Source organism: Cricetulus griseus, chromosome 5, assembly GCF_003668045.3.
Source record: "Cricetulus griseus strain 17A/GY chromosome 5, alternate assembly CriGri-PICRH-1.0, whole genome shotgun sequence".
Taxonomy (NCBI): domain Eukaryota; kingdom Metazoa; phylum Chordata; class Mammalia; order Rodentia; family Cricetidae; genus Cricetulus; species Cricetulus griseus.
Window position 1 is genome coordinate 113,499,029 of NC_048598.1, and position 27,080 is coordinate 113,526,108.

General features: G+C 40.4%; 1 protein-coding gene across 12 annotated transcripts in view; it reads left to right on the top strand.

Moving 5' to 3' along the window:
• Positions 1 to 27,080, top strand: part of Cep128 (centrosomal protein 128) — a 337,460-nt gene that overhangs the window by 2,031 nt on the left and 308,349 nt on the right. For 6 of the 12 annotated variants that reach the window (XM_035445124.1, XM_035445113.1, XM_035445120.1 and 3 more), the window contains exons 2-5: positions 153 to 310; positions 16,969 to 17,090; positions 21,501 to 21,662; positions 23,624 to 23,710. In XM_035445124.1, coding sequence (XP_035301015.1) covers positions 17,061 to 17,090; positions 21,501 to 21,662; positions 23,624 to 23,710 — 279 coding nt within the window. In that variant the 5' untranslated portion in view covers positions 153 to 310; positions 16,969 to 17,060. Of the gene's footprint in view, positions 1 to 152; positions 315 to 1,788; positions 1,884 to 16,968; positions 17,110 to 21,500; positions 21,663 to 23,623; positions 23,711 to 27,080 lie in introns of all 12 variants that reach the window. The other 6 variants (XM_035445118.1, XM_035445115.1, XM_035445119.1 and 3 more) reach the window with 6 other exon arrangements.

The following is a 27,080-nucleotide window of genomic DNA, read 5'->3' on the forward strand; positions in this document are numbered from 1 at the left end:
TGGATATCATTGGGGCTTTTGGGTGACCATAGGAATGTATTTTCACTGTTCCATGGTATTCTCTAATCTGTGAATAGAGAAGATGACATAATTTTCATGAAAACATTTTTTAAGTTATGGTTCTGCTTACTGCCTGTTTCATTGGTTTGTAGGTGTTTTTGGGGACGTGTAGAGGCAATCCAAAAGATCATCTACTTGACTAGACCTTTTGCCCGGAATCTCATGAAGAAATGATAGGAGGTAGGCACCCGTGCCTAAGAAGAGCACCGAGCTCAAAGGACAGCAGCACAGAATTCTGGGAGTGTACTTTGTAAGTATGTATTCTCCTTGAGTTTAGTGTCTGAAGAACTCTTTCACATTGTTGTGTATTCAAAGTGGAAAGGGTAATACTGGCAGGAGGAATTTGGGAGTCGGGCTCAGTGTGGGGTGCAAAAAACTCCTTTTTGAAATTAGTATAAAATTAAAACAGGGTAGTTGTCTTAATGTAAAAAATTAAAAAATAATTCAGGTGAACCGATAAATGTAGCTATGCTTTCACCTTTACCAAAAAACAGTGCAGCTGTCTGTTAGGTGTTTGTGAACTCACCCTAGCCCAGATATTGCTTGTGGTCCCTTTCCCAGGCATTGCGTTCAATTCTTTTTCAGGCTTATCTGCGTTTGTCAGGTCCATGTCTGAGTTGCAGATAGACCTTGCTTGGAAATTCTTGAGCCAAAAGAGTGATCTTTATTTCCAGATCTTCTGACTCCAGATTCCCAGTCCTGCCCCGGTATGGGCCTCCTGTGACTGTTTGTAATTGCTCTCTAGTGGAGTTGACTTACATGAAACAGTTTTGGATTGATCATTTTATATGTTTAAAGGATCCTGCCCGCCCCCTGCTTTTTTTTTTTTTTTAAGGTTAGTCTATTGAAGTAAATAGTTGTAATTTGTGCTTTCCATAAATTGAATATGTTCAACACAAATTGTCATTGGTTATTAAAGATTTAGTGTTAAGGCTTAATTTTTGTAATAGATTCAAAATTCCAGACTTTGAAAAAATTGCCTTTCGTTGTATTTTGATGGTGAAAAGGCACTGACACACAGAGGCATTTTGAGGCTTGAGATAAATTTCCACTCAAGACTTCTGATGCACAAAATTCTTAGAATTAAAGATTTTAGAGTTAGAAAGACATAAGCCTACTAGGTTAATGTATTTCAGGAATTCTCACTGGCACAAGTTGACACATCTGCAAATACTGTAAAGATATTTTCGAGTGTACTCACTATTATGCCTTTAATATGTTAGGGGGCTCCTTAGGCAGGTTTGAGTACAGTGATATTCTTTATTATCTGTTTGTCTGTGTCACAATGCATTGTTAAATGGTCACACAAATAGTGTCTACTGTCTCACTCTCCTTTCGAGACAACGTTTGGAATACATCTTAGGCTGGCCTGGAACTCGGGATCTGTGCCTCAGCCTCCTGAGTTTTCAGTTTTAGGTGTGTTCTACTATCTTGGGCCTCTGTTTTACCTGCTTTAACTGCAATCACTGTGGCCTAGTGATTAGATGCATTTAATATATTCTTCATCCGGGGATTTATAATTCTTAAAGGAAATTCTCATACATACATCTTCCACATGAGTTGTGTATACCCCCACATACCCTTTTGTTTTCTTGAGATTGATCATAGAAGCAGAATTTCTGAGTCAAAGCGTGCATATTTATGTTACTTGTTTTGCCCAGTTATTCTCTAGAAGAACTGCTCTTATTTCTATAGATAATACGTTTTTTCTTTCCTGTTGTGTGCAAGTGTTGGGACGTGCTTTGTGTGTGTAGAAGTCAGAAGACAGCTTTTGGAGTTGATTCTCCTCTTCCATTGTGGACTCCAGGGATCGAACTCAGCAGGTCAGGATTGCTTAGACAATAGCTTTTATCTGTTGAGCTACACTTTCAGCCTTTATAACTAATATTCCCACACTGAATACCCTTGTTAGCCGTGAGGGTGAGAGCTTTGCTCATTTGTCCAAAACAGATAAATAAGGACACCATTTTATTGTTTCAATTTGTAATTCTCTAGTGCGATGAAGTATATATATGCATTTGTTAGGGATATTTGTATTCTGTAAATTGTCTGTTTATGTCCTTTGTGACTTTTTTTTTTTTTTTTTTTTTTTTTTTGGTTTTTCGAGACAGGGTTTCTCTGTGGCTTTGGAGGCTTTCTTGGAACTGGCTCTTGTAGACCAGGCTGGTCTTGAACTCACAGAGATCCGCTTGCCTCTGCCTCCCGGATTAAAGGTGTGCGCCACCAACGCCCAGCTCCTTTGCAACTTTTAAAGATCTAATTAACCCCCCAGTTTCCATATATTGCAAACATTCTAAGTTTTCCCATTGCTTCTGGTGTCTTGTTCTGATATTTAGGAATGACTTTAAGAGATCAGTAAGCCTTTATTCATCTTTCTACAATTAATATAACCCTTAGCATAAATCTGTATACTGCTAAAGACTGGAGGATTGTGGAGAAGTCAGCATTTGTGGTTCCATGAATCCCTTTAGCTGATGGATATTTGGAGTCTGCTGTGTGCACAGGGTTTGTCATGAACCAGGTGCTCCTGAATGAATGAATGAGTGCTTGTGAATGAGCAAGCTCATGCATGAATGGGTGTGTGAAATAAAGCTGAGCTGGAGCTAGGCTCTTTAGAATGAAGAACATCGTTGTGGAAGAAGTGGACTATGATTGTTATTTTAAAGGGTGGATAATCAATTTTATAGATTGAGGAGAAAAGGAAAAGCTTGATGATAGTTGGCAGGTGAAGGCTCTCAAATGCTCAAAATGGGTTTTTTCATGAGCAGATATTGGTATGTTGAAACTGCGGATGATGAACTCAGGTGAAGAGACCATGGGATTTGGAGTTTAGAGCTTGACAGTACAGGTAATTGAAGACTATAAGTAGCTGCAAATGACCATTATAAGCTCCAAATGATTTCACAAATAACTGAGTATGTTTGGGTTTGATCCAGTCACAAACAAGTTTTAGTATATGCTACATTGATTTGAAATGTTGCCTTGCTTACCATATAGTAGACATTAGTACTAATAGTATTCATATTAATAGAATGCAGCTCAATCAATATTGTCTTAAGACTTCAAACAAACAATTAATTTAGAACCTCTGTTAATGAAATTTCTCTATTTAATAATTGCTTAAGTAGGACTTGCTATTTATAAAGCCCTGTACTTTGAACTTTGTTTCTGGATTAATCAGACAGGATAATAAAAAAAAGTCTAGTTGCAAATTAATTTGATAATGATCCAGTACATGCCAGACACTATGCTGAGTGCTGGGCTTCAAACATATCTGAATCCATTTTGTGTTACTTTAAGAGAATATTTGAAGCTGAGTGATTTATAAAAAAAAAAAATGGGTTTATGTGGTTCATAGTTTTAGTTGTCACAGGGTCCTAGTAGCATAGTCCTGTGGTCTGTTACAAGTCTCTGAAGTGCTACTGTGTCACATTCTGGTAGGTAGGTATGCATGAGTGGGGCAGGGAAGGCCATGTCATGAGAGGGAGCAATAGAACCAGTTGACAAAGCCAAGCTGGCTTTTCAAGAATCTGTTTTTCAGTTGTGCAGTCCAGTTGCACAAGACTTAACTTCATGAGAGTTGGAGATTGACCCCCCCCTTTGAGGTGCCCTTCAGTGTCTTTCCCCTTTCATAGCATGTAAAGCATTGTCTCTCAACCTGTGGGTCATGGTCCCTTTGTGGGAGTCACATGTCAGCTGTCCTGCATGGCACATATTTACATCACGATTCAGGACAGTAGCAAGATTACAGTTATGAAGAAGCAATGAAATAATTTATGTTTGGAGGTCACCATGACCTGAAAAACTGTATTAAGGCATGGCAGCTTTAGGAAGGTTAAGAACCACTGACGTAGGGGTTCCACTGCCTCTAGATTGCCAATCTTAGAGCTCAAGCTTCCTGCAAACAAACTTTTGTGGGGATAAAACACATATAAAGTGTGGCAAACCATGAGTGAACCAGTCTTTGTTGAGGTTTAGAGACTTTGTGGATAGACAGGAACTAGCCAGTGAGGACTGCCTAGGCTGGGTTGAGGCAATATCTGTCAAGGGAGGATAGCAAAGGGCACTGGGCCCAGAGTTGGCATGGGGCAGAGAGGGGAGGCTGTCTAAAGGATTCTTCTTCTGATTTGACCAAGAAGTAGGAGTCCAGGATGGATGGCTAGGAACATGGGCCTTTGAGAAAGGCTCAGAGGATGAAAAGAATGCTCTGGGGAATGAGAGTGGCATAGACTGTGGACATGAGTGCACATATTTGAGTAACTGAAGAAGAGTTCCATGACAAATAGCCAACACTTATGGGGATGTTTAGTAAGTGTCATACTTCAGGGATACAGCCCTAAGATTTTGTAGCAGTGAGAGGAAAGATTACCTGTGTCTGGAGAGGGAAGACTTCCTGAGAGTGTATCTAGCTATGCCTGAAGCGATGAGTAGATGACAGTAAGTGGGGATCGTGGCTTCCTGGCATTAGCGAAGGCTGTGAGAAGGGCTGGGGTCTCGAATTCCTGATTCACAAACCTCGACTCAGTCATGGAGGCAGAAGGAAGGAGACTTCAACAAGTTGTTTTGATGGCTTGGAGAAATTTAGACTTCAGTTTTGTTATTGTATTTTTTTTTTTTTAAACCAAGTAAGTGTGGGCTAGTATTTTACTCAAACTGCCATCTCCCTTAACAGCATAAGTAAGGCTGTAATTACATCATGCTTGCAGGGTTGCAATAGAAATCATGAGAAAATGCTAATGAAAATACTTCCTAATCTCTAACGCAGGGTGCGGATAAAAGGTAAATGGCACTGTGAGATGATTGCCTTTGTTGCAGTTGTTTTCTTCACTAGGAAATCAAGTAGTTTCTGTTTCTTCTTAAAATTAGGAAGAAACAGTATGCTTTGTGTTGTAGAGAAATAGCATTTTTTTTTTTTTTAGCAAAACTCTGAAATTATACTTTTATAATTGCTTTCCCCCCTTAAAACTTGATAGGTTGTCATGTGCTACACTACCTGTGTGTGTGTGTGTGTGTGTGTGTGTGTGTATTCTGATTTGAAAGCATCCTTTTTCCTTCTATCATTGAAATGGTGTTACATATATATATATATATCTATATATATATATCTATCTATATCTATCTATCTATCTATCTATCTATCTATCTATCTATCTATATATATATATCTGTAGTCTGAAACCATCCTGTTTTCTCAAGGAAAGCTGGGTTGAGAGGGAAAGTTCAGCAAATAACTCTTTCAGAACCAAATCAGGTCAACTGTTGGGCAACAGCTGGCCTTTGCTGTATAACCAACAGAACCTTGGAGACATACAACAATAAACGTTCAGTCCCCTACAGTGGGTTACCTAAGCTGTCTGCTTAGCATGGCTAGACTTGTTCAGTTGGTAGGGGCAGCTGACTGGTTTGTCACTCTAGGCTGGAAGACCTGGGATGTTTGTGTGTCCTGTGTCCTCCACTTTCTAGCCTGAGAAGAGTTTCAGGAAGTAAGGTGGAAAGGACAGGAGAGTTGTGGGAGAGCAAGGTCCAGTTGACAGTCCTGTTTTTCTTTAGGGCTCTACAGTTAAAATCCTGCTGATGGCAAGGTAGGAGCCCATAGTCAGCAGTTAACTACTTATATAGAGGTGAAGGTCTTGGGTAAAATTTAATGAATTAGTCCCCTTCCCCCTTCAGTTTCTTCATGTTAGTGCAAAGCCTTTCTATGTAGCTTGATTAAAGCCAAGTTAAACTATTTCATTCCATTTTTAAAGTCTGTAGGTGTGGATAATTTAGATGTTTGCCAGAGTGTCAGCCTTACTGTTCTGTCCATCATGGAGGCCACCACTACCATACCTTTCTTCCTGGTCTGTGGGGGTCACCAGCACCCATGCGTCTCTACTGATTAATTCTTCATAGCTGGGTTGCTCATTTTCACCTGGCCTGTTGGGCTCATATGTTTGTCCTTTTTTACAATTTTAATTCTTAGTAGGATTGCAGATTCAGCTCTGTGGAGCCCATCAAGTGACACACTGTGTGCAGCAGGTGTGGTGGAGAGGGGGGCAAACAGGAAGGTGTGAGTCTGCCTAGAGTGCCATGTACATCACAGTTCTTGATGTTGGCAGAGTTTTTGATCCCCCCCCCCCCCACAGAAAACTGGAAATTGGAATTTTCACGTGAAGTCTCTTGTTTTTAGATTCATGTTTTACAATGACCTAGTTATTCCAAATAGACATTTGTCAGCCGGGTTTGTTCTGTAGTCCTCCAGATTACATTGTCTGAATTAAACAAAATGATGTCAGAGACTCAGGGGTCCAGTTGTCACCTGTGCCAATCTTTTGTTCAACCAATCTGGGTCAGTATGGACATAATAGTTGTTGCCTGTTCTCTCACAGGGTTTAATTCTGGTTGTTATTTTGGGAATGACTGTGCTATTTCCCTGTTTTATCAGGTAATAAATACAAGAGTATGAACATTGGCCTCAACACAAGTAACAATATAGCCATTGCCATTTCTCTTGAAGTTTTCTCTGTCTTTTGGCTGATGGTTTCAGGGCATCATGGTGGCAGGGTTTGGTGAACAGAGATGTCCAACTCATTGATGTCAGGGAGCAGGGGTGGAACTGGGACAGACATAGCCCTCAAGGTCATTCTGTGAGTGACCTGTTTCCTCTAGCTAGGCTGTACCTCCTAAAGTGTCTAGAACCCCCCCCCCCCCAAAAAAAAAGCACTGCCAACTGCAACCAACCCTTCCATGTATGAGTCTTCTTAGGGACAGGGACACTTTATCTCTGAACCAAACCTGGGTTTCTATGGTATTTGCTTTGGAGATTGATTGTTAGGGAATTCTTGGGGTTAGGAGCACTTACTGCTCTTCCAGAGGACCCAGGTTCATTTCCCAGCACTGACCTGGTGCCTGACAATTGTCTGTAACTTTAGTTCCAGTAGATCCTATGCCCTCTTCTGGCCTCCATAAGCACTGCACATGTGGTATATAAGTGCAGGCAAAACATCACTACACATGAAATAAGCATTAAAAACCAGAAAAAAGGAATTCTTTAAGATAGAAATAATGAATATGTGATTCAGTCAGTCAACAAGACAAAACAGCAGCCCGAAGAATGGGAAAAGATCTTCACCATCCTCACATCTGACAGAGGGCTGATTTTCAAAATATACAAAGAACTCAAGAAGCTGGTACAGAACTAAATAGAAAATTCTCAATAAAGGAATCTAAAATGGCCGAAAGACACGTAAGAAAGTGTTCAACATCATTAGCTGTCAGGGAAATGCAAATCAAAACAACTCTGAGATACCATCTTACTCCTGTCAGATTAGCTAAAATAAAAAAATACAAATGACAGTTTATGCTGGAGAGGATATGGAGAAAGGGGAACACCTTTCCACAGCTGGTGGGAGTGCAAACTTGTACAGACACTTTGGAAATCAGTATGGCGGTTCCTTAGGAAAATGGGAATCAGTCTACCTCAAGAGCCAGTAATTCCACTCTTACGCATATACCCAAATGATGCACACTCATACAACAAGGACATCTGTTCTACTACGTTCATAGCAGCATTATTTGTAATAGCCGGACCTGGAAGCAACCTAGATGCCTCTCATCTGAAGAATGGATAAAGAAAATGTGGTACATTTACACAATGGAGTATTACTCAGTGGAAAAAAAAAAAGAACAATGGGATCTTGAAATTCATGGGCAAATGGATGGAACTAGAAGAAACCATCCTGAGTGAGGTAACCCAGTCACAGAAAGACAAATATGGTATGTACTCACTCATATATGGACAATTTGACATAGAGAAAAGGATTACCAGCCTACAATCCACACCTCCAGAGAAACTAGGAAACAAGGAGGATCCTAAGAGAGACATACATGGTCCCCAGGGGAAGGGGAAATGCTCCTGAGGAAATTGGGAGCATGGGGGGAGGGGAGAGGGAGTTAGGAGAAAGAGAAGGGGAGAAGAGGAGGGGGGAGGAAGACATGAGGGAACAGAAAGATTGAGTTGGGGGAAGAATAGAGGACAGCAAGAAAAGAGATATCTTAATAGAGGGAGCCAGTATAGGTTTAAAGAGAAATCTAGCACTAGGGAAATGTTCAGAGATATACATCAGTGACCCCAACTAAGAATCTAAGCAATAGGGGAAAGGCTATCTTAAATGCCCTTCCCCTATAATGAGATTTATGGCTACCTTATATGCCATCCTAGAGCCTTCATCCAGTCGCTGATGGAAACAGAAGCAGAGACCCACAGCTAAGCACTGAGCCTAATTCCTGGAATCCAGTTGTAAAGAGGGAGGAAAGGGGTCAAGGCCATGCTGGGGAAACCCACAGAAACAGCTGACCTGAACAAGAGGGAGCTCATGGACCTCAGATTGACAGCTTGGAAACCAGCATAGGACAGAACCAGGCCCAATGCACATGGGTGTCCGTTAGGAGGCCTAGACAGTCTATGGTACCCCTGGTAATGGAACAGCATTTATACCTAGTATAAAATGGTCATTGGGAGCTTATGACCCATAGAGGGTTACTCTCTCAGCCTAGACACACAGGGGAGGGGCTAGGCCCTGCCCCAAATAATGTGACAGACTTTGATGATCCCCCATAGAAGGCCTCACCCTTTCTATGGAGCAAAAGAGGGATGGGATGGGGGTCAGTGAGGGGCATGGGAGAATGGGAGGGAGAGGGAACTGGGATTGATATATAAAATAAGATTGTTTCTAATTTAAATAAAAAAGGAAAAAAAGAAATAATGAATATGAAAGAATGCTGGTCTGGAGCAGGGAATGGGGTCAACAAGATGTACCCTCTGCCCTCTGGTTACAAATTTTGCCTTGCAGTATTGACATAGCTAGCTGCCCAGTGAGTGGTGATTCTTACTGTACTTCTTGTGGTGATATCTAGTTTGTATTCTAACAAATAAAGCTTGCCTGAAGATCAGTGGGCGGAGCTAGCCACTAGTTAACCATAGAGGTCTGGAGGTCTGTACAGACAGACAGGAAACGATATGGCTGGGCAGAGAGAGGAGTACAAGGTGGGAGGCGACAGGAGCTTGGTTTCTTTTTAGTCATAGGATTTTGCAGAGGCAAGATCTCTACTGGCTGGCTGCTCTGCCCTGTGATCTTCAGGCAAGCTTTATTTGTTAGAGTACAAGTAAGATATCACACAACCTCTGGCACTCTGATTTGTAACCATGTATTATGATTATTAAATCCAGTGTTCTTCTGTTTTAGAATTCCTTTTGAAAGGCTAGTTCATGTTGACTTTTGATTTTAAAGCCTGCTCAACAAACTTTTATCTGTGAGTTCTTAGGCAAGATCATAATTGTTTTTCTCCTTACCCTTAAGCATGACTGCGCCAATTTACTGGATCATCGGGTGCTGTAATTTAAGGAGCCGTAGACCGAATATCCAGGGCTGGATACTAACTTCAGAGGGGGTGGCACGTATGCCACTGTAAGTCCTCAGATGGCATTGCTCTTGAGAGTGAGTGGCTTGCTCGTGTGACTCTAGCCAGTAGGTGGTTCTTGTCCTGCCTTGCTTTCTTAGTTTTGATTGAGACAGGGTTTTACATTGTGACCCAGGCTGGTCTTTCTTGAACTTGCCACTAAGTGCTGGGATTATAGTCATGGGCCACCACACTCGGTTTTATTTTTTTATTTCTTCTATCTTGGGCCTGTCTTGTATTTGTATACTAAATCTTTTCCAATCCGAGGCTTCTATATCCCTTGAGAAAACATTCTTTCCAAGTACTAATCCCTCTCTTTTTTTTCACATATCCAAAGAAGAAAAAAAGCTCACATGTAACCGCTTTATCCTTTGCCTCTCCTTCATTGTAGGATCTGGTGGCTTCACTTTCACTGCTTTGCCGGGACTGTTTTTAATAATCTCACTAACAATCCCAAGGGTGCTTTCCAATCCTTTTCCTACTTGGCTCTCTGTTGAATTGGTGCATCGCAGTTCAGTTTCCCTCTAAACTGGGGGTGAGGGTAGCTAACCCACAGTAAGTTCAATAGGGAGAGTTTAGTATTGGGGGGTTGGCAAGCTATGTTCCATAGGCCAAATTCAACCTACCCATAGGCCAAATCAAATTGGCCCATTCTCTTACAATGTCATGGTCTTATGCTAGAGTTGCAGGATATAGTAGGCGTGTCAGAGACTGTAGGGCTCATATGATTGAAAAACTTTATAGCTTATGCTGGCTAGTTTTATGTCCATGTGACACAAGCTGGAGTCACTGGGTGTGGGTGTGGGGGAGCACCTCAACTGAGAAAATGCCTCCACAAGATCAGGCTATAGGCAAGCCTGTAGAGTATTTTCATAATTAGTGATTGATAGGGGAGAGCCTAGTCCATTATAGGCAGTACTAACTCTGGACTGGTGGTCTTGGGTTGTATAAGAAAGCAGGTTGAACAAGTCATGAAGAGCAAGCCAGTAAGCAGCACTCCTCCATGGCCTCTACATCAGCTCTTGCCTTCAGGTTCCTGCCTGGGCTGAATTCCTGCCAAGTCTTCCTTCAATGGGCTGTGATTCATGATATGCAAGCCAAATAAAACCTTTCCTTTTGGTCCAAGTTGCTTTTGGTCCTGGTGTTTCAGCCCAGTAGTAGAGACCCTAGTTGAGAATTGGTGGTGGTGGGGGAGGTGCTACTAAAACACAACAGGAATGAATGTCACTGGATATCCCACAGGATTATGAAATGGAAATACAATACATTGAAACCATTGGGACCCCTGTCTGTGTGGTGCCCACTAGCCCAGTCCATGATAATGTTTTCATGATGCCAGCTGGGATGGAAATATTTAAAGTTTTGCTTCTTAAGGAGTAGGCAATGAAGGGTTTATATGAGCTAAGACAGTACAACTGCAACTCTGCTGCTATCAGCCGGGGTTAGATCGCAAGAGCCTGAGGGCCTGAGTATTCCCTCAGGTACCGACTCTTTCATAGCTACAAGGAAACTTATCTAAATCTCTGTCCCTCTAAAGAACTCTAGACACAAAGGTTGAGGTGAATTCTGCTCCTCAGAGAAGCTGAAGAGCAAGTAGCTTACCGTCCCCTCAGAAGCCCTTGTGTAGCTCCTTGCCCCTCCTTAAAAACCCTTTTTCACCAGGGTCCTCCCGACGACTTCCAGTTAGCTAGTTGCTGACCCAACCTCCTGGACCTCAGGTGAATTTTATTTAATCAAACACATTTTGGCATCATTAAACAAATGTTCCAGAGCATAAACAAAAGTAACACACCCCAAAAGAATATTCTACAAGTACTCTTAATTCTTGAGCTAATTCTCCAGTCTCAGTAGATTAGATTTTTTTTAAAATGCATCCATAGGTGCCATCGGGGAGGCCCCTGCACTCCTGGGAGCCTCCGGAGGTGGAGTGGCTTTTTGCCCTGGTGTATGTGGGGGACTTCGAGAGCCCATCCCACTTGAAGGGATGCACTCTGTCTCTGAACACATGGGGAGGGACCCAGGCCCAGCACAGGAAGATTTGGTGGACTTGGTGGAGCCCCGGTTGGGGGCCCTACCCTGCCTGGGGAGTGGTGGGTGGATGGGGTGGGGGGTAGGTTGGAGGTGGGGGAGAAGGAATGGGGGTAAGGGGAGGGAGAGGGAAAGGGAGAGGGGAATTACATGTGAAACAAGCCTGTTCCCTAACTTGAATTAATAATAATAAAAAGAGAAAAAATGCATCCATAGGATATGAAGCCACAATATGCAAATCAGATGACAGCAGAGCTGCCCTGGTACAAGGATGACAGCTCTGTGGGTTTGGACCCTCTCTAGTTTCTCTAAGAGGGTTTGACTGCATCCCATGTCCTTTTATTAGCTATGTGTCTGGCTTCTAATCATCCTGCACACTGAGTGAAGAATTTTGATCTGACTCCTGGGTTTCTTGTCCTACTGCTTACCTCTCGTGCAATATTCTTGCTGGTCTTTCTCACCAACGACTGTCACCTACTTCCATCTTTGATCACTCTTTCTCTGGTGGTGCGGGGGATTGAACCTAGGGCTTTGTCTGTGTTAGGCAAGTGCTCTACCACTGAGCCAACATCCCCAGCCCTCAGTGTTTTGAGACAGTCTTGCTGAGTTGCTTACACAGGCCTTGGACTTTGGAGCCTCCTGTCTTTGTCTTCTGACTGCTGTGATGACAAGGGTAGACTGCCATCCTTAGGTTATCTTTGATCTGTGATAGAACAGTTCACTAAAGGATGAGTGAATGAACCTGTTTTGAATACCTCTGGTTCAGAGGCTTTTGGAGTATCTTGCTTTCCTGCCTTTGTGGGAACTGGTGGAAGGACTGACTGTTGATTTTTGGTTTTATATAAATTTTCTGGAAGGGTTTGAGATGATGCTACGGAAGAGCACCGATGTAAAGAAAAAAAGGAACAACTGATAGTTGTTTGTACATGGCAACCTTTGCTGACTTGGTGACTTTTTCACCTGCAGGGTGAGCTGCACCCCCAAGTTGGATGGCTGTTGAGATGGGGAGAAATACATTATGAAAATTGAATTTGGTTGATGATTAAGTTTAAAACACATTTCCCTTCTCAATATCAATGTCATTACCTTGAACATCTTCTTTGAGGACAGTTGCCTTGGATGGGGGACAGCTGAGGCACATGGAGGCTATAGAGTCAATCACCCACTTAACATGCACTAGTCAGGCTTTGTGAAATATCACCCCTGATGCTGGGTGCTTATCTTTTATGGAACAGCTTGCAAATCCTAATTGTTTTAAACTGACTCTGAGGAAAAGAGATTTGAGAATCAATAAATCACAGCTCCCATACATACAAATGTGCCTCATTACAATGAAGAAAATCTGATGGCTCTTTAGGTCAAATAACAAAAGGGGAGGACTTGAGTCTTCTTACAAGACTTGAATGTGGTTTTTCTCTCTCTGGTCCCAGTGTCCAGGACTACATATGGGCATTTGTTTAGATGGCATGAATTGATGAGGGTTCATTGCTTGCCATGATGGTTGTATGTCTTCTTTATAAGGTTCATTAAGGCAGAAACAACAATATTTATATCTTTAAGTATTGATGTGTTGGGAGCAGCTAAATAAACTATTCTAAGAGCCTTGCCATCTGCTATTCAAACACAGCTTTCTCTACAGTTTTATAGACTTTTACCCAAGGTCACCCATCTCAGTCCTCTCTTGAGCCTTAGATATGCTCAGGTCTGAAAAGCAAATAGTATGTTCTTGTCAGAGAGAAGTTGTGTTGCACAGGGAGGTAGGTGGTGGTAAGGTGCAGAAGGGTAATTCAGTTTTTTCTGCTGCTGAAGGAAATGCTTTTCTCACCCTCAGCCAGAGTTTTAGTGACTCAGTTTTCATATGTTGTTCTTCACATTTGACAGTTCTTCTTTTCTGCCATCATGTGTCATGGTGAAGTTTCATTTAATGATGAGAATGGATTTATCATTCAACTGAGTTTTTCTTCCTTTGCATTTTTAAAACCACTATGAAGACTTTGCCTGGGCCCACAAAGATGTTTTTCTACTTGTCTTGATGCTTCTTTGAACATCAGATTGCAGTAGTGACTATGTGTCATTCATGAACCCATAATTTGTTCTCCAAAGAAGCATTTGATTAGAGTAAGCTATGTCTGTACGTATGCATATTTTCACACAGTACTTTGATATGTGTGTTCATCTGGCATTGGGATAGTAAGTCAGTTTTTAAAAATAACTGTCCTTCAGCAAAAGTACAATTTGAATATACAGCATGAAGAAGTTTCTTTTAGCTCATAGCCCAGGATAAGTGGTTCTGTGGCTGAAGTGAGATGTAGAAACAGCCACCGTGAACTTGGTCCTTTTGCTCATCCCTTGCTCTGACCTAGGAAGTTTCGAGGATCTAGGAAGTGAGGTCAGGAAGTTGTCAAGCAGGAAAAGGAAGCAGGTACCAAAGAAAAGAGTCTTGAGGATGTAGAATATTGAACTCTTTTTCCATGTTGTCATCTTGTTAGTCTGCTGTCTTTGAAGGTGATCTTCATATTTCTTTATTAAGTATATGTAAACAGAGCTTCCTGTCCTGACTGTCCACTCCTCATCCCGGCAGCTGCTTCCAAATTACCACACAGAGACTTAATATAATTTATAACTGCTCGGCCGATAGCTTAGGCTTATTAACTAGCTCTTACATTGAAATTAAACCATATTCCTTATTTATGCTCTGCCACGAAGCCTTAACTTTTCTAAATACAGCGTGCCCATCTCTCTCTCTTTGTGCTTGCGGGCGACTCTCCTCTGACTTTGCCTTTCTCCTTTCATCATCCTTAGTTGGTCACCTCGCTTATACTTCTTGCCTGGCTACCGACCGATTTTATTAAACCAGTTTGAGTGACAAATCTTTACAGTGTATAAGAGGATTATTCCACAGCAAGTATATATTTGTATTTCCTTCTGATTATTTATTAACATAAATTCATTATTGAGAATTCATAGAATATAGGAGAATAAAAGTTTAGAAGAATACAAATTGGGAATAAACTTTCAAGGGTAAATATACTTTGGGAGAGTAATTTATCCCCTCATTATCCCTCTCAATCCTGTGCCTCTAAATTTACATTCTGGTAATTTTGTGTACATACCCAGAAAACATTATGGTTTATTACAAAACTGGAACTCAAACTTTTTACCCTTGCTTTTCATCAATTGTTCTTTGTAACCAGAATCTTTCTTTACTCCTCTTTCTTTCTTTCTTTCTTTCTTTCTTTCTTTCTTTCTTTCTTTCTTTCTTTCTTCCTTCCTTCCTTCCTTCCTTCCTTCCTTTGTTTCTTTCTTTATCATTATCATTTTTTGTTTTTACATCCCAATCAAATTTTTCCCTTCGTTTCCTCTTCCCAGTCTCCCCTGCCCCCAGTCCATGCCTTCTCTATGGTTTCTCTTCAAATTCCGGTGGGCCTCCTGTGATACCAGCCAGCCAGGATGTATCAAGTTGCAGTGAGACTAGACACCTCTTCTTATATTAAGGCTGGATAAGGCAATCTGTTAGGGCGAATGGGTCCCAAAAGCAGGCATCAGAGTCTGAGACAGCCCTTGCTCTCCTCACCCATCGGAGTCTCACATGAAGACCAAGTCATACAACTGTGACTTATATGCAGAGGGTATAGGTCAGCCCCATGCAGGCTCCCTGGTTGTTCGTTCAGTCTCTGTGAGCCACTATGAACCTAGGTTAGTTGGGAACCAGGATTCCTAATGGCTATTTACTGTCCCATTTTAGAATCCCATTGTATAGTAATGGCTGTCTTATTGGATGCTCTGTTTGAAACTCACGTCGTTTTCATTTTCTCTTTAACACAACTTCATAGGAAATATCTTTATATGCAAATTTTCAGTCGAGTTTTGTTTAGGTGTCATTTTTGGATGTTCAGTTACTAGGTCAAAGGTACAAACAGTTCTTGGCAGATAGTTCCTGGTAACAGCAAGGCAGGTTGTAGCAATTTTCACATTCCCATTAGAAGAGTTCAGGAGTGCTTTCTCCTGAAACCCAGCATCCACAGACATTATTATTTAATGGAAACAGTGGACAGGAAGGCATCCTCTTGGTGTAATTTAAATTTCTTAGACTTTTTTGTTCCTTCTTCATGTATTTGTCAGCATAAAATGACTCCATCTCTTACTCATTATCTAGTTTCACTGGGGAGAAAGGTTTTTGGAGTAAATTTTTTTTTTTTAATGCCAGTGATCTTAATGTGTAGCACACTTAAAAACTGTATCTAAACTGTAGCATAAAATAATATATTGTTAATGATGAATAAGAAATGTATAATTGCCATTGCTTTGTGGTTTCCTTTTTTGGGTCTCAGAACTGTTTTCATGGTCTGTATACATTCACCCTAGCTTTGAAGAAATGTTACTGAAATAAAAGTACATCATTCCCATCCATTCCCTATTCCCTTTCCTTCTTGTAGCTCCTTCCATGCCTGCTCACTCCATTCCCTCTCAAATTCATGGCTTCTTCCTCTTTGCTATTGTTACATACACACAGAGACATGTACAGACTCACAAAGACACACAGACACATACACACACACACACACACACACACACACCCACAACCTACTGAGTCCATTCAGTGTTGCTTGCATGTTCATGATTCCAGTGCCAACCACTTGGTATTGGATGACCAATTAGGAGGCTCCTCCCTGGGGCATGACTGTTTTTCCTAGTCTCAGCGTCCCTTGGATGCCTGTAGTTTTTTTTTGTCCGAGTTGGGACCCATGAGATTTCCTTTGTCCAAGTTAGCATGTCTAACCTTGCTTTTGACATATGTGCATACCACTTGCCAACTTTAGGGGCCAGGGTTTTCTTTCTTCCCCATCAACTCCATGCCTAGAGAGTGTTTTTGGGCCCATGATATATTAGTGTCTTGACAGCTTGTTTGGAGGTTCTAGCAGGGGAGCACAGCTACTCCTATATCCTTGACTGAAGACTGTTTCTCTATTCGGGGAAGGTTGTCTTCTTTGACCGAGGGCACAGCTTTGGGAGGGAGGCACATAGAGCAGTGAGGGAGGAAGGGGACACCCACCTAGCCAGCCAGATCAGCCAAATCAACCCTGTCGATCATTGGGGTGACAGATGTTGCAGCCAGATGGCCCTCACAATCAGATTAGTGTCTTTTGGTAAGACTGTATCATTGGCACAATGGCTACTTTTATGTTATAGCATGAGAGTTAGGCCTCTACTCAAGTGTGCTATGGGAGTCAAACTTTTTTATTGTTAGTAATAGTGAAAGGAAGTGGCAAGTTTTTTTATCAACAATGGAAGTAATCTATTTATATAATTCTATTCTTCTTTTCAATATTTGTGAAATATAGGTAATAGAAGTTATGTAGATGGTTGCCAAATGCTCATGTGCTTTAGAAAACCCATGCAATTTCTCAGTACTTATCTCCTTAAATATTGGTCCCTCTGCAGGAGTTCCACCAGATGCAGGAGTCTGAACAACTCTCATTGCTCAAAGTAATTGAAATTAATAGCAGAAGACTTAGTGTGCACCCGGGAAGCTCATGCCAGAAAGTGATTCCATCCTATTGAAAGTATGTAATCCTAGCTGGGGTAAGTGATAGACCTTTTCCTTCTGTGGTATGCCAGGGTAAGAGGTAATTTAATGTTCTCTTAATTTTATCTAATTCTTTTTGATTTTTTGTTACATAGTTAAATTTACATATTCTGCTTGGTCACTTGTTAACATGTATTAGTCATAACATGTGCTATAGAAGACTTTGAGAAACCTCTGCCAGTGTTAAAAGTATAAATGCATCGTGTAGGGTTCCCATATGAAATCATGTTGTTTGTTTTCCTTGGAGGGGTCAGGAAGATGAGTTAAGAGAGTCCTGAGATTTTATTTACAATATAATGTTCTAAATGTTTTATTTTAAAAGTTACAAGCACATTACAGTGTTATTTATCATTACTGATAATTAGCCCTAGGGGTGTGTATATGCAGTCTTTATATTATTCTCTGTACTAGTTATTTTAACCATTTTCCCAAATAGTGAAAAAGAACCATAGCATTTGGGCTTCAGGTACTCTTAGTCAAGTGGAAGCTCAAATTGTCTATTTATTTAAAGAGTCTGCTATGTAATGATGTCCAAGGGAATTACCTATAAACAATGATTAACACTGTTGGTACTCTTAAAAGAATCAAATTGTCCTTAAGGCAGCTACTTCATTTCCTGTTCCCACCAAACACTATAATTGTAAGCAGGCTTCCTCTTTCATTGTCACCTTACTTTGTCCCATGATTTCCCAACTGACATACAAGGTGATAAGAGATCCCAGAGATAATTATTCTTTTCCTCATTTATCAAGGACAGGGAAAAAAAAACAAAAAACAAAAAACCAGTCAACAAAAGGTCTCCCTTACGTAAAGACCAATGGTTTGATTTGTTTCCAGGGTTCTTTATGGTTTTCTCCTGAGTCTTTTTAAGGTTTCATGCTACTGTTTTACATTTCTGCTTTTCCTTGATATTTTTTATCCTGACAAATAGGGAGTTGAAGAAACTATAGACACATATATATGTCACAGTCTGTTCTGCTACTTTGCGTATCAATTGTTATTGACAGTTAAGATTAATCACTCATACTATGTAACAGACAGTGGCTACAGTGGAGGAACCCAACTATGAAGATGGAGAAGGCTAGTGAATCCTAGCTTTCCTACTTGTAGCCACTGTATCGAGTTGGGCTTATTCCTTAACTCAGCCTCAATGTTCTCTACAAATTAGGGGATAGTTGTAGTTAATACAGTTTTTTACTATTATTAGTTACTTTTTTTAGACTGAATAATCTTTTATTTAACATGCACTAGCATTTACATGAAATTTAAGTTACATGTGATACAGTCTTTGAACATAGTCATTTAAACAGACTTGGTGTCTATAGTTTTACTACAAAAAGTTAAAAAAAATGATGTAACAATCTACTTCATTTTTTCCATTATTTTCTTTGTACAAAATGGGATCATGCTCTTTTAACTTCGAAATATTTTGCTAAGTGCAAATATTGGATTCTCTCCTGGTTTAAGGCATATACACTGAGAGCAGTTAGGAATTTTGTCAGAACAGGAAGAATCCTGGGCCTCACAGTTTCGGGTGGCAGCTGCCTCTGGGTTCCCTGTTTGTCCACCTATTGCCCCTCTAGTCCTGCTGGCACACAGGTTGTGGGGGGCACACTAAGACAAATCTCTTTGATGGAGACAGGGACTAGCAGTCTTACCTGCCTGCAGCCACAGACAGACTGTACTTCCCAGGCCATGATCCTGACTTTACCTCCCTGAAGGCCAAGTTCTGGGCAGCACCTGTTTATTATTAGTTATTAATTATTAACTAATAATCAATTATTAATTAATTATTAACTAGTGCTGCTGGCTCTACTACAAACCTAGATCCCCAGGCCCAGTAGTACTCATTTTATTTATTATTCTCCTTTCTCTCTTTCTTTCTTTTCTTTTCTTTTCTTTTCTTTTTTTTTTTTTGAGACAGGATTTCTCTTTGTAGCTTTGTAAACCAGACTGGCCTTGAACTCACAGAGATCTTCCTGCCTCTGCCTCCCGAGTGCTGGGATTAAAGGCGTGCACCACCACTACCCAAGTACTCATAAAGTTGTTGTGAGAATCAAATTGGGTTGTCTATGTAAACACCCACACGAGTACCTCATATAGTAGCTGACTCCTGGAAAATGCATGTTCTTTCTTCATCTACTGCCAGAGAATGATGGGAAGTACTTGGAAGAGTAAAAGGGGGCATTGAAGAGTCTCATGAGAGAGAGAGATGCAGATGTGGATTCCCAAAGTTTTCAAGGCAAAGGAATTTCAAAGATCTTATGTTTGTCACTTTTCTGTGACAGATACACAGATACCTCACAGAAGCAGCTTAAGGGAGGAAGTTGCTTTTTTTTCCTTTTGGCCGACAGTTTCACAGAGTCAGTCCATGCTTCCATGCTTGCTGGTCCAGAACATCACGGTGGCAGACACTTCGGTTGATAATCTCCTTCATTTCTTAGTGGACAGGCAGCAGAAAAAGAGGAAATACAGGAAGAGGCCATACTACAGGCAGCCTTAAAGGCATTCTCTATTCACCCATTTCCTCCAACTGTGTCTTCCCTCTTACCCTTTACCACATCCCAACAATGTCATTATATTATAAGTCTATTAAGAAATTAATCCATAATCTTATTGTTTCTGGAAATAATGTCCCAGGCACACCCAGAACAAATCTGATGCCCCAAGTATTTATTAAAGTTATCAAATTTATACTTAGAATTAACTCTCATGGATATCTTTGTATGAACTTCTTTTTTTTTTTTTGTGTGTGTGTGTGTGTGTGTGTGTGTGTGTGTGTGTGTGTCTTAAACAGTTGTGATTGGAGAAAGGCAAAGCCAAACAGTTGCTTCAGTATTAGTTTCTTGTTCGTTGTTTCTGTTGTGGGAGGGAGTCCATCATGGGCACCTTTGTGCTTATATTTAGGAGGCAAAGACCCAAGAAGTTGGTGTTGGTGGAAGCTGAGGGGCATGGGTATGTGAGGGCTGCATGGTTTGCAGGGTGTTCAGTAGCTCTCTGTCTCAGTTTGTGTTAAGAGCTTGGATATTTCATGGATTCTTTTTCTGAAATAGTGAAGATTGGCTGTAATTTAATTTTGAAAAAAAAACCTGAATTCACAGCAAGGGCCCTTTATCTTCTCTAGAGATACGATTATGCATTTCAATTTGCAATAAAAATAAAGGACCAAAAGACCCAGAATCTTTTGTCAGGAGAGAAAAATGTGATCACACTGTACATAATAAGCCAGAAAAAAATGTCTGTGTAGATTTTAGAAGTATTATAGCAGTTTATATTGAAGACTGAGTTAACCTTCCATTGAACAGATGATGAAATCATTGCAATACTACTCAATAAGCTCTTGCATTTGATCAACTTAGTTTTCTTCTGGTGCTGCTTTGTCCTAAACGCATTTGGTTCCTCCAACTTGTATTAATAATTTTTCTGAAATGAGATTTTCTTGCATAAATAATTTTTTCATATGAATCAAATAGACAGTTGAGGTAAAGGTGGAGGAAAGTGTGTCTAGAGAATTTCCCATCGCTGAAAGTACATTCTGGAAGGTAGGCTTTCTATTTTGGTGGAGATGTTGAAGCCAGCATCTTCTTATAAATGCATTATTGTAAAATTTGCTTCTGCATCACATCCTGTGCTTAATTTTGCAATTTTAAATTAGGCTTTAGAAGAGTTTTCATTCTTACACACACGGAGTTTTATTATAGTTCCTGCCGGCTATTTGTAGTATTTTTATGTTCTGAGGTAATTCTTATAGCTTAGACATTGGACTACTATTAAAAACTGAAGGTTTTTTCTTTTTGCTTGTGTGTGGGTGCACCTGTGTGTTTGTGCACACAGAGGACAGAGTTCGACATCCCTTGATCCCATGTTTTCTTCAGTTGCTCTGTCCACCTTATATATTGAGGTAGGGTCTCTTCAACCCAGAGCTTGTGGATTTGGCTAGATTAGCTAGCTAACTTGTTCTGGGAAGTCCCTGTTCTGCAACCCCCCCACCCCAAGCATTTATATCAATGGTGGAGGTCAAAATTGAGTCACCTCCTTGGCTCTGTAGATCTTCAGAGAATATTTTTTATTTTTTCATGGATAGAGTTGATGACAGTGTTGTGAAACATTGTATATGAAAATACTTTTAATCCAGGCAGCAGATCACAAATCTTAGGAAGTGGTACTCAGAGTTGATAACTCACTGCAACCATGTGGGAGCAGTTTTCTCAGAGCAGAGCAAACCAGGGAAACAGAATCACAGGGAAGTGATTTTCTATGTTTTCTTGTGTGTCTGTTTGCAGAAAGACTAATGTAATAAATACTTAAAAATACCAGGAAGTAAGTAGTGGGTTCCTTACTTCTGCATGTATTACTTGATTGACACTGACTTGGGTTTATTCTGAAGGATTCGTATACATCAATGGCAGGATCATCCAGCGATTCCGACCACTTCCGTTATAGTGACCGATTTAGTCGACGGGCAGCCAGGACAATTCAGAGGAATATTGGAAGTTATCCTTCAATAGATGTCACTGCAAAGGTCAACACTATAACCAGTACTTTACAGGTTAGTATATGTGCTGCCAAAGTGAGCACCATTTGATAGATTTTTAGTAGTCTGCGTAATGGTAATGGTTACAGTCAGTATGACCTGAGCTTAGGTGATGCCTTAAAACAACCAAGTGTTTTTTTTTTTTTTTTTCTTTTTATCTCACAGCTCTGTAGGTCAGAAAGAAAATTCTGTTCCTTTGCTCTTTGTAGCTGCTCATGTACCTTGTCTTGGGCCTCTCTTCATCTCCACAGCCAGGTGTCAGGGGGCTTCTTCCATCTGTCACATCTCTTTGCTTCACTATGTCCCCTCTTCTGCCTTCCTTCTCCATTTTTGCTGCTGATTGTTTTTCTGGTATACTAGGGTTCCAACCGAGGCCTTGCGCATGGTATGCAAGTGCTCCACCACTGAGCCACACTGCCACCCACCCTTCCTCTGTTAAGGACACTTGTGATTTCATCTTGTCCTCTCAGTAATTCAGGAGAAACCCCACTCTAGGTGTTAAGTCACATCTACACAATCCCCTTTGACACATAAGTTTCATAGGCATTTTTCTAGCAAGTAGGACTCAGAAATTGATGGAGGACCATTAGTCTGGTTCCCATGGTGATGCTACCTGAACTATGTGATAGATTGTTGAGAATGTCTTAGGATGAAACTATATTTGGAAGTAAAATGTTGGGGGAGTGAAAGTAGTGGCTAGCACAGATGTTTAGCTTCCTGTGCCCTTGTGCTCGTTAGAGTTTTGGGGAAGCAGCTTATCAGTGGATGACTGATAAGTATAGAGACACCATTTTGGTTTGGAAGGTAATTTCTGATAGTGTTTGGAAATTTGAGTGGGGGCAGTATGATCTTTTCCATATGAAGAGCTTGGAAAGGGCATAAGATGGGTAGTGCGGGGAAACAAACCTAGAAATGGAATTATTTTCAGCTGATAAATCCCTTGCTTTTTGCCTTAGTCCATATAAATAGGAAATTTGGCTTGAATTGCTTTGGATTAGTATGCTTGACTGGGAAAGAGTAATTGTTGGGGAACTAACAATTTTACATAGGAGTAACAACACCTGTCCTTTGTAAACTTATTTAAGCTAACTTACAATGGAATTTTAGAGTTGGAATCTTTCTCCCTTCCTGCCAAAGAGACACATTAGTAAGTAGGCATATTCAAAAGAGCTTACTCTTTCAATCTCTTATGTAAAACCAAGTACATTTAAGTAGAAACTTTCTGTTTAGGTTAGGAATAAATTTATTGTTTATTAAAAGATTAAAGGGCACATTATTTTTTCTTAATCAAGTTCTGTAGTGAAGAATTAACTGGAGTACAGGAGACCTGACTTTTCTTTACATACCTGAGCACATTTGCAATTCAGGATCCTTTCTGCCCTTTTTCTTTTTCCTCCTCCCTCCCTTCTTAAACTATTTTCTTACACTTACACTATGTTCTACGGCATAGCTCATCCTGGCCTTCAGCTTGCTGTGCTCTTAGCCCACCCTGCTAACTTGATGCTCTGGATTGCTTTGCTGTAAGAACAGTGTGAAGACAAAGTGCACACATTTCTGAAGAGGACTCTTCTCAATTTGTGGTTTTGCCATAGAGAGCAGAAAGGGGATGGGATAGGGGGTCAGTGGGGGGCAGGGAAAGAGGGGAGGGAAAGGGAACTGGGATTGACATGTCAATGAAGCTTGTTTCTAATTTAAATAAAAAAAGGAAAAAATTGTGGTTTTGTTGCCAATTTAGTAGGTGACCTTGATAAGGACTTGTAAATTAAATACTTCAGATTTTACATAAATAAATTGTGGGTGGATTTGGGATTCTCTCTCAGTGTTGTATCGATTTGATATGCATGAACTATATTGATATCCAAGTCATCTGTCATAAATTGTACTTTTTACTGCAAAGTGTCTTTTACAAAATGTCAATTTACGTTCTTAGACAATACTAAAATGGTGTGGGATGACTGAGTATTTTCTTTCTCAAGGACATCAGTGGGAACCTGCGACAAGTGGATGCGATGCTTGGGCGATATCGAGACTATAGCATCGGACAGGCAGGTGCTATCGGGCAGGTGAGGGCGTTTCAGTTTGCACTGTTTACTTACCTTATGGAAATGCATATCTAGGGGACTGGGAATCCAAGTAAGACAAGTAGATAGTGGTGTGAATTAGTATACCTTTTAATCTGCCTTACTGTTTTCAGTTTAAATTTAGTAAACGAACTCAGATTTCCAACTTGGATTCAACTTAGCTGGAAAGATTTAGTCATAGACGGGAGAACTCAAGACAGAACTAAATAGAGTAGCTAAAGTTGGGCCGCAAATACTCCCAAGGGGATAGGAATTTTGACTATGGTTTGTTTTTAAATTACACTTTTGTTACCATTGTTGTTGTTGTTTTTTTAAAGATTTTGTTTATTTATTATGTATACAACATTCTGCTTCCATGTATATCTGCACACCAGAAGAGGGCACCAGATCTCATAACGGATGGTTGTGAGCCACCCTGTGGTTGCTGGGAATTGAACTCAGGACCTCTGGAAGAGCAGTCAGTGCTCTTAACCTCTGACCCATCTCTCCAGCCCCACCATTGTTGTTTTTAAAGATTTAATTATATTTAGTATTTTGTCTGTATGTTTGTACGTGCAGGACCTGGGAAGGCTAGAAGAGGGCATCAGATCACCTGGAGCTAGAGTTACAGCCAGATATGAGCCACCTGATGTGGGTGCTGGGAACTGAACTTAAGTTCTTCTGTAAGAGCATCAAGTGCTCTTAACCACAGAGCCATGTCTCCAGCCCTATGTTCATTATTTTAGAAAGTAAAATTTTCAAAGCCCCTGTAAGTTCTATTCTGTAGAGGTAACACTTTTGATAATTTCCTGTTTATCATCCCAAATACTTTGTATGTTTTTATGGTGCATGCGCCTCATTGCTTTAAAAAGTGGAGCAGTGCAGCATGGGCGCGTGATTTTTGTTCTTCTGCTGTCCATACAACTTGGTGTGGGGGGGACCCTTGTGGTGGTTAGGTTTAGTTGTCAACTAGATACAACTAGAGTCACCCAGGAAGAGAATCTCAATGTGCAGTTGACTAGATCAGGTCTTATGGTAGGCAAACGTGTGGGATTGACTAGATCAGGTCAGACTGTAGGCATACCTGTGTGATTGACTAGGTTAGACTGTAGGGAGTACCTGTGGGATTGACTAGATCAGGTCAGACTGTAAGGGTGCCTGTGACAGACTTTCTTAATTGCTTTAATTGATGTGGAAAGATCTAGCCCACTATGTGCAGCACCAGTTTACGGACTTGGGTTCCTGGACTATAAAAGAGAGGGGAAAGCAGCTGAGTTCAAGCCAGCAAATGAATCCACACCCATTTCTCGATGCTCTTGATTGCGGTTGTGATGTGACTGGCTGCTTCAAACTCCTGTGGCTTCTTTAACATCCATGCAATGATAGCCGATGACTTGGGTTGTTAGCTGAAGTAAACCCTTTCTACCCAAATTTTTTTTTTTTTTTTTTTTTTTTTGGGAGGGAGGATATTTTATTAAGCGTCAGAAATGAAACTAATATAACCTCCCTTTGAACAGTTGAATATTATTCTGTAGTATGGATGTGACAAGGTTTTCCTTTAATATGAAGAAGTATAGTACTGACTGTTATTGTGTTTTTCTGTCTCTATGGTGTGTGTGTGTGTGTGTGTGTGTGTGTGTGTGTGTGTGTGTGTGTGTGTGTATGTGTGTGTGTGTATGTATTTATGTATTCCTGTCAGAATTCTTGAAATAAGATTGACGGGTTAAAGCATATTTATACTAAGGGCTTTTCTAGATATCTCAAAACTTGCCATTCAAAGATATGCCAGTTCATGTTTAGTTCAGATGTGGTGTAAGAAGGAAAGATACTTTAGAATTTAAGAATAAAGTTAGCATTTTTATTAATGTTTTGCTAGATTCTCTGTGCTTTTTGAGGGAGAAGGCATGTAAGATAAAAGAGATGTTTACATTTTACATTGTGATTAAGCTTAGTGAAGGAAATCAGATAGCCAATTAGCCTATGTACCCTAACCCTAACCTGTTAAGTTCCTGTGAATTTGCTTGCTCACCTTTAGAAACCTAGTTAAACATATTTCTTCTTTTTGAAGGAAGGGCTAGTACACGTTGTAACAAGAAGGATTTACTTTTATACAGTAATGGTGTATGTATGTATGTATGTATGCACTGATGTGTGTGTGTTGTATCAATTGTTCCATAATTCCTAAGCTGTAATTGATGACTTGCTTTTATCTTACAAAGCAGAACTGTAGTTGTTATTATTTGTTGTGATTGGAAACTAATTGAGCACAAGGAAACACATCTTCTCTGGTAAAAGTTTGTACTACTTTCATTAGGAAACAAATATGGACATTTTTGCACCTACAGGATTTTTATGATTTATGATGTATTTGAAAGATGGAGCTTTAGACTTCATGTGTGTAGGTAGCTTGCAAGCTGTTTTAGGTTAATTACTTTATTAATAATAGAATTTTCTGCTTTTTAATTTATTTGTGAAAAGTTGGAACATTATTATTCAGTAGAAAAAAAAGTCTTACTTTGTCACACTAATAATTCTTCCTCATGGTAGCAGCTGGAGGTGAACACTGCTGAACTCTCTGAAGTGACTAGTTAAACCAACAGGTGTTTTGTTTCCAGCCACTCTGAGAAAAAAGACTTATGAGACCAAGAGTCTTTTTACCTATGGTTCTTCCTTAGCCTGGTCTGGTTCTCCCTCTCTGGCTTCCTTAAATTCTTGTTCTGTTCTGACAATGGGCTGTTATGGAGTTTTCATTCTGACATATCCATGGATGATGGCACTAATTGCTATGAGGTCTAACTACTCAGGGTAGCAGCGATTTCTTCTACTACTTAGAAATTATTGGGAGAGGGAAGACAGGCAGCTGCGAGTTTCTCAGGAATGATTCTGATGGCTTCTTATTAACAGCTGATGTAATATCAGATGCTATAAGTTATGTGTGTACTATGGCACCACATGATTTTATCTGGGTCTTTTTATTTATAATCTTCAAGTCCTCAAAGTACCTGGTAAAATTGTCCATCTTTAAAAAAAGCCCAATTATTACGTTGTGTGTGCAGATGTATGTAACTTGGTATGTGTGAGGGTAAACGTGTGTGTGTGTGTGTGTGTGTGTGTGTGTGTGTGTGTGTGTGTGTGTAGGTCAGAGGTCATCCTTTAATGTTGTTTCTCAGAAGCTGTCTGTGTTTTTGAGACAAGGTCTCTCGCTGGGACCTGGGGCTCATAGATTATGCTTGGCTGGCTGGCCAGGGATTTACCTGTCTCCATCTCTCCAGGTTGAAGTTACAGTTATGGTAATTCCACCATACCTTGCTTTTTTATGTGGGTGCTGGGTATTGGACTTAGGTTCTGATGCTTGCATGGCAAGCATTTTAGC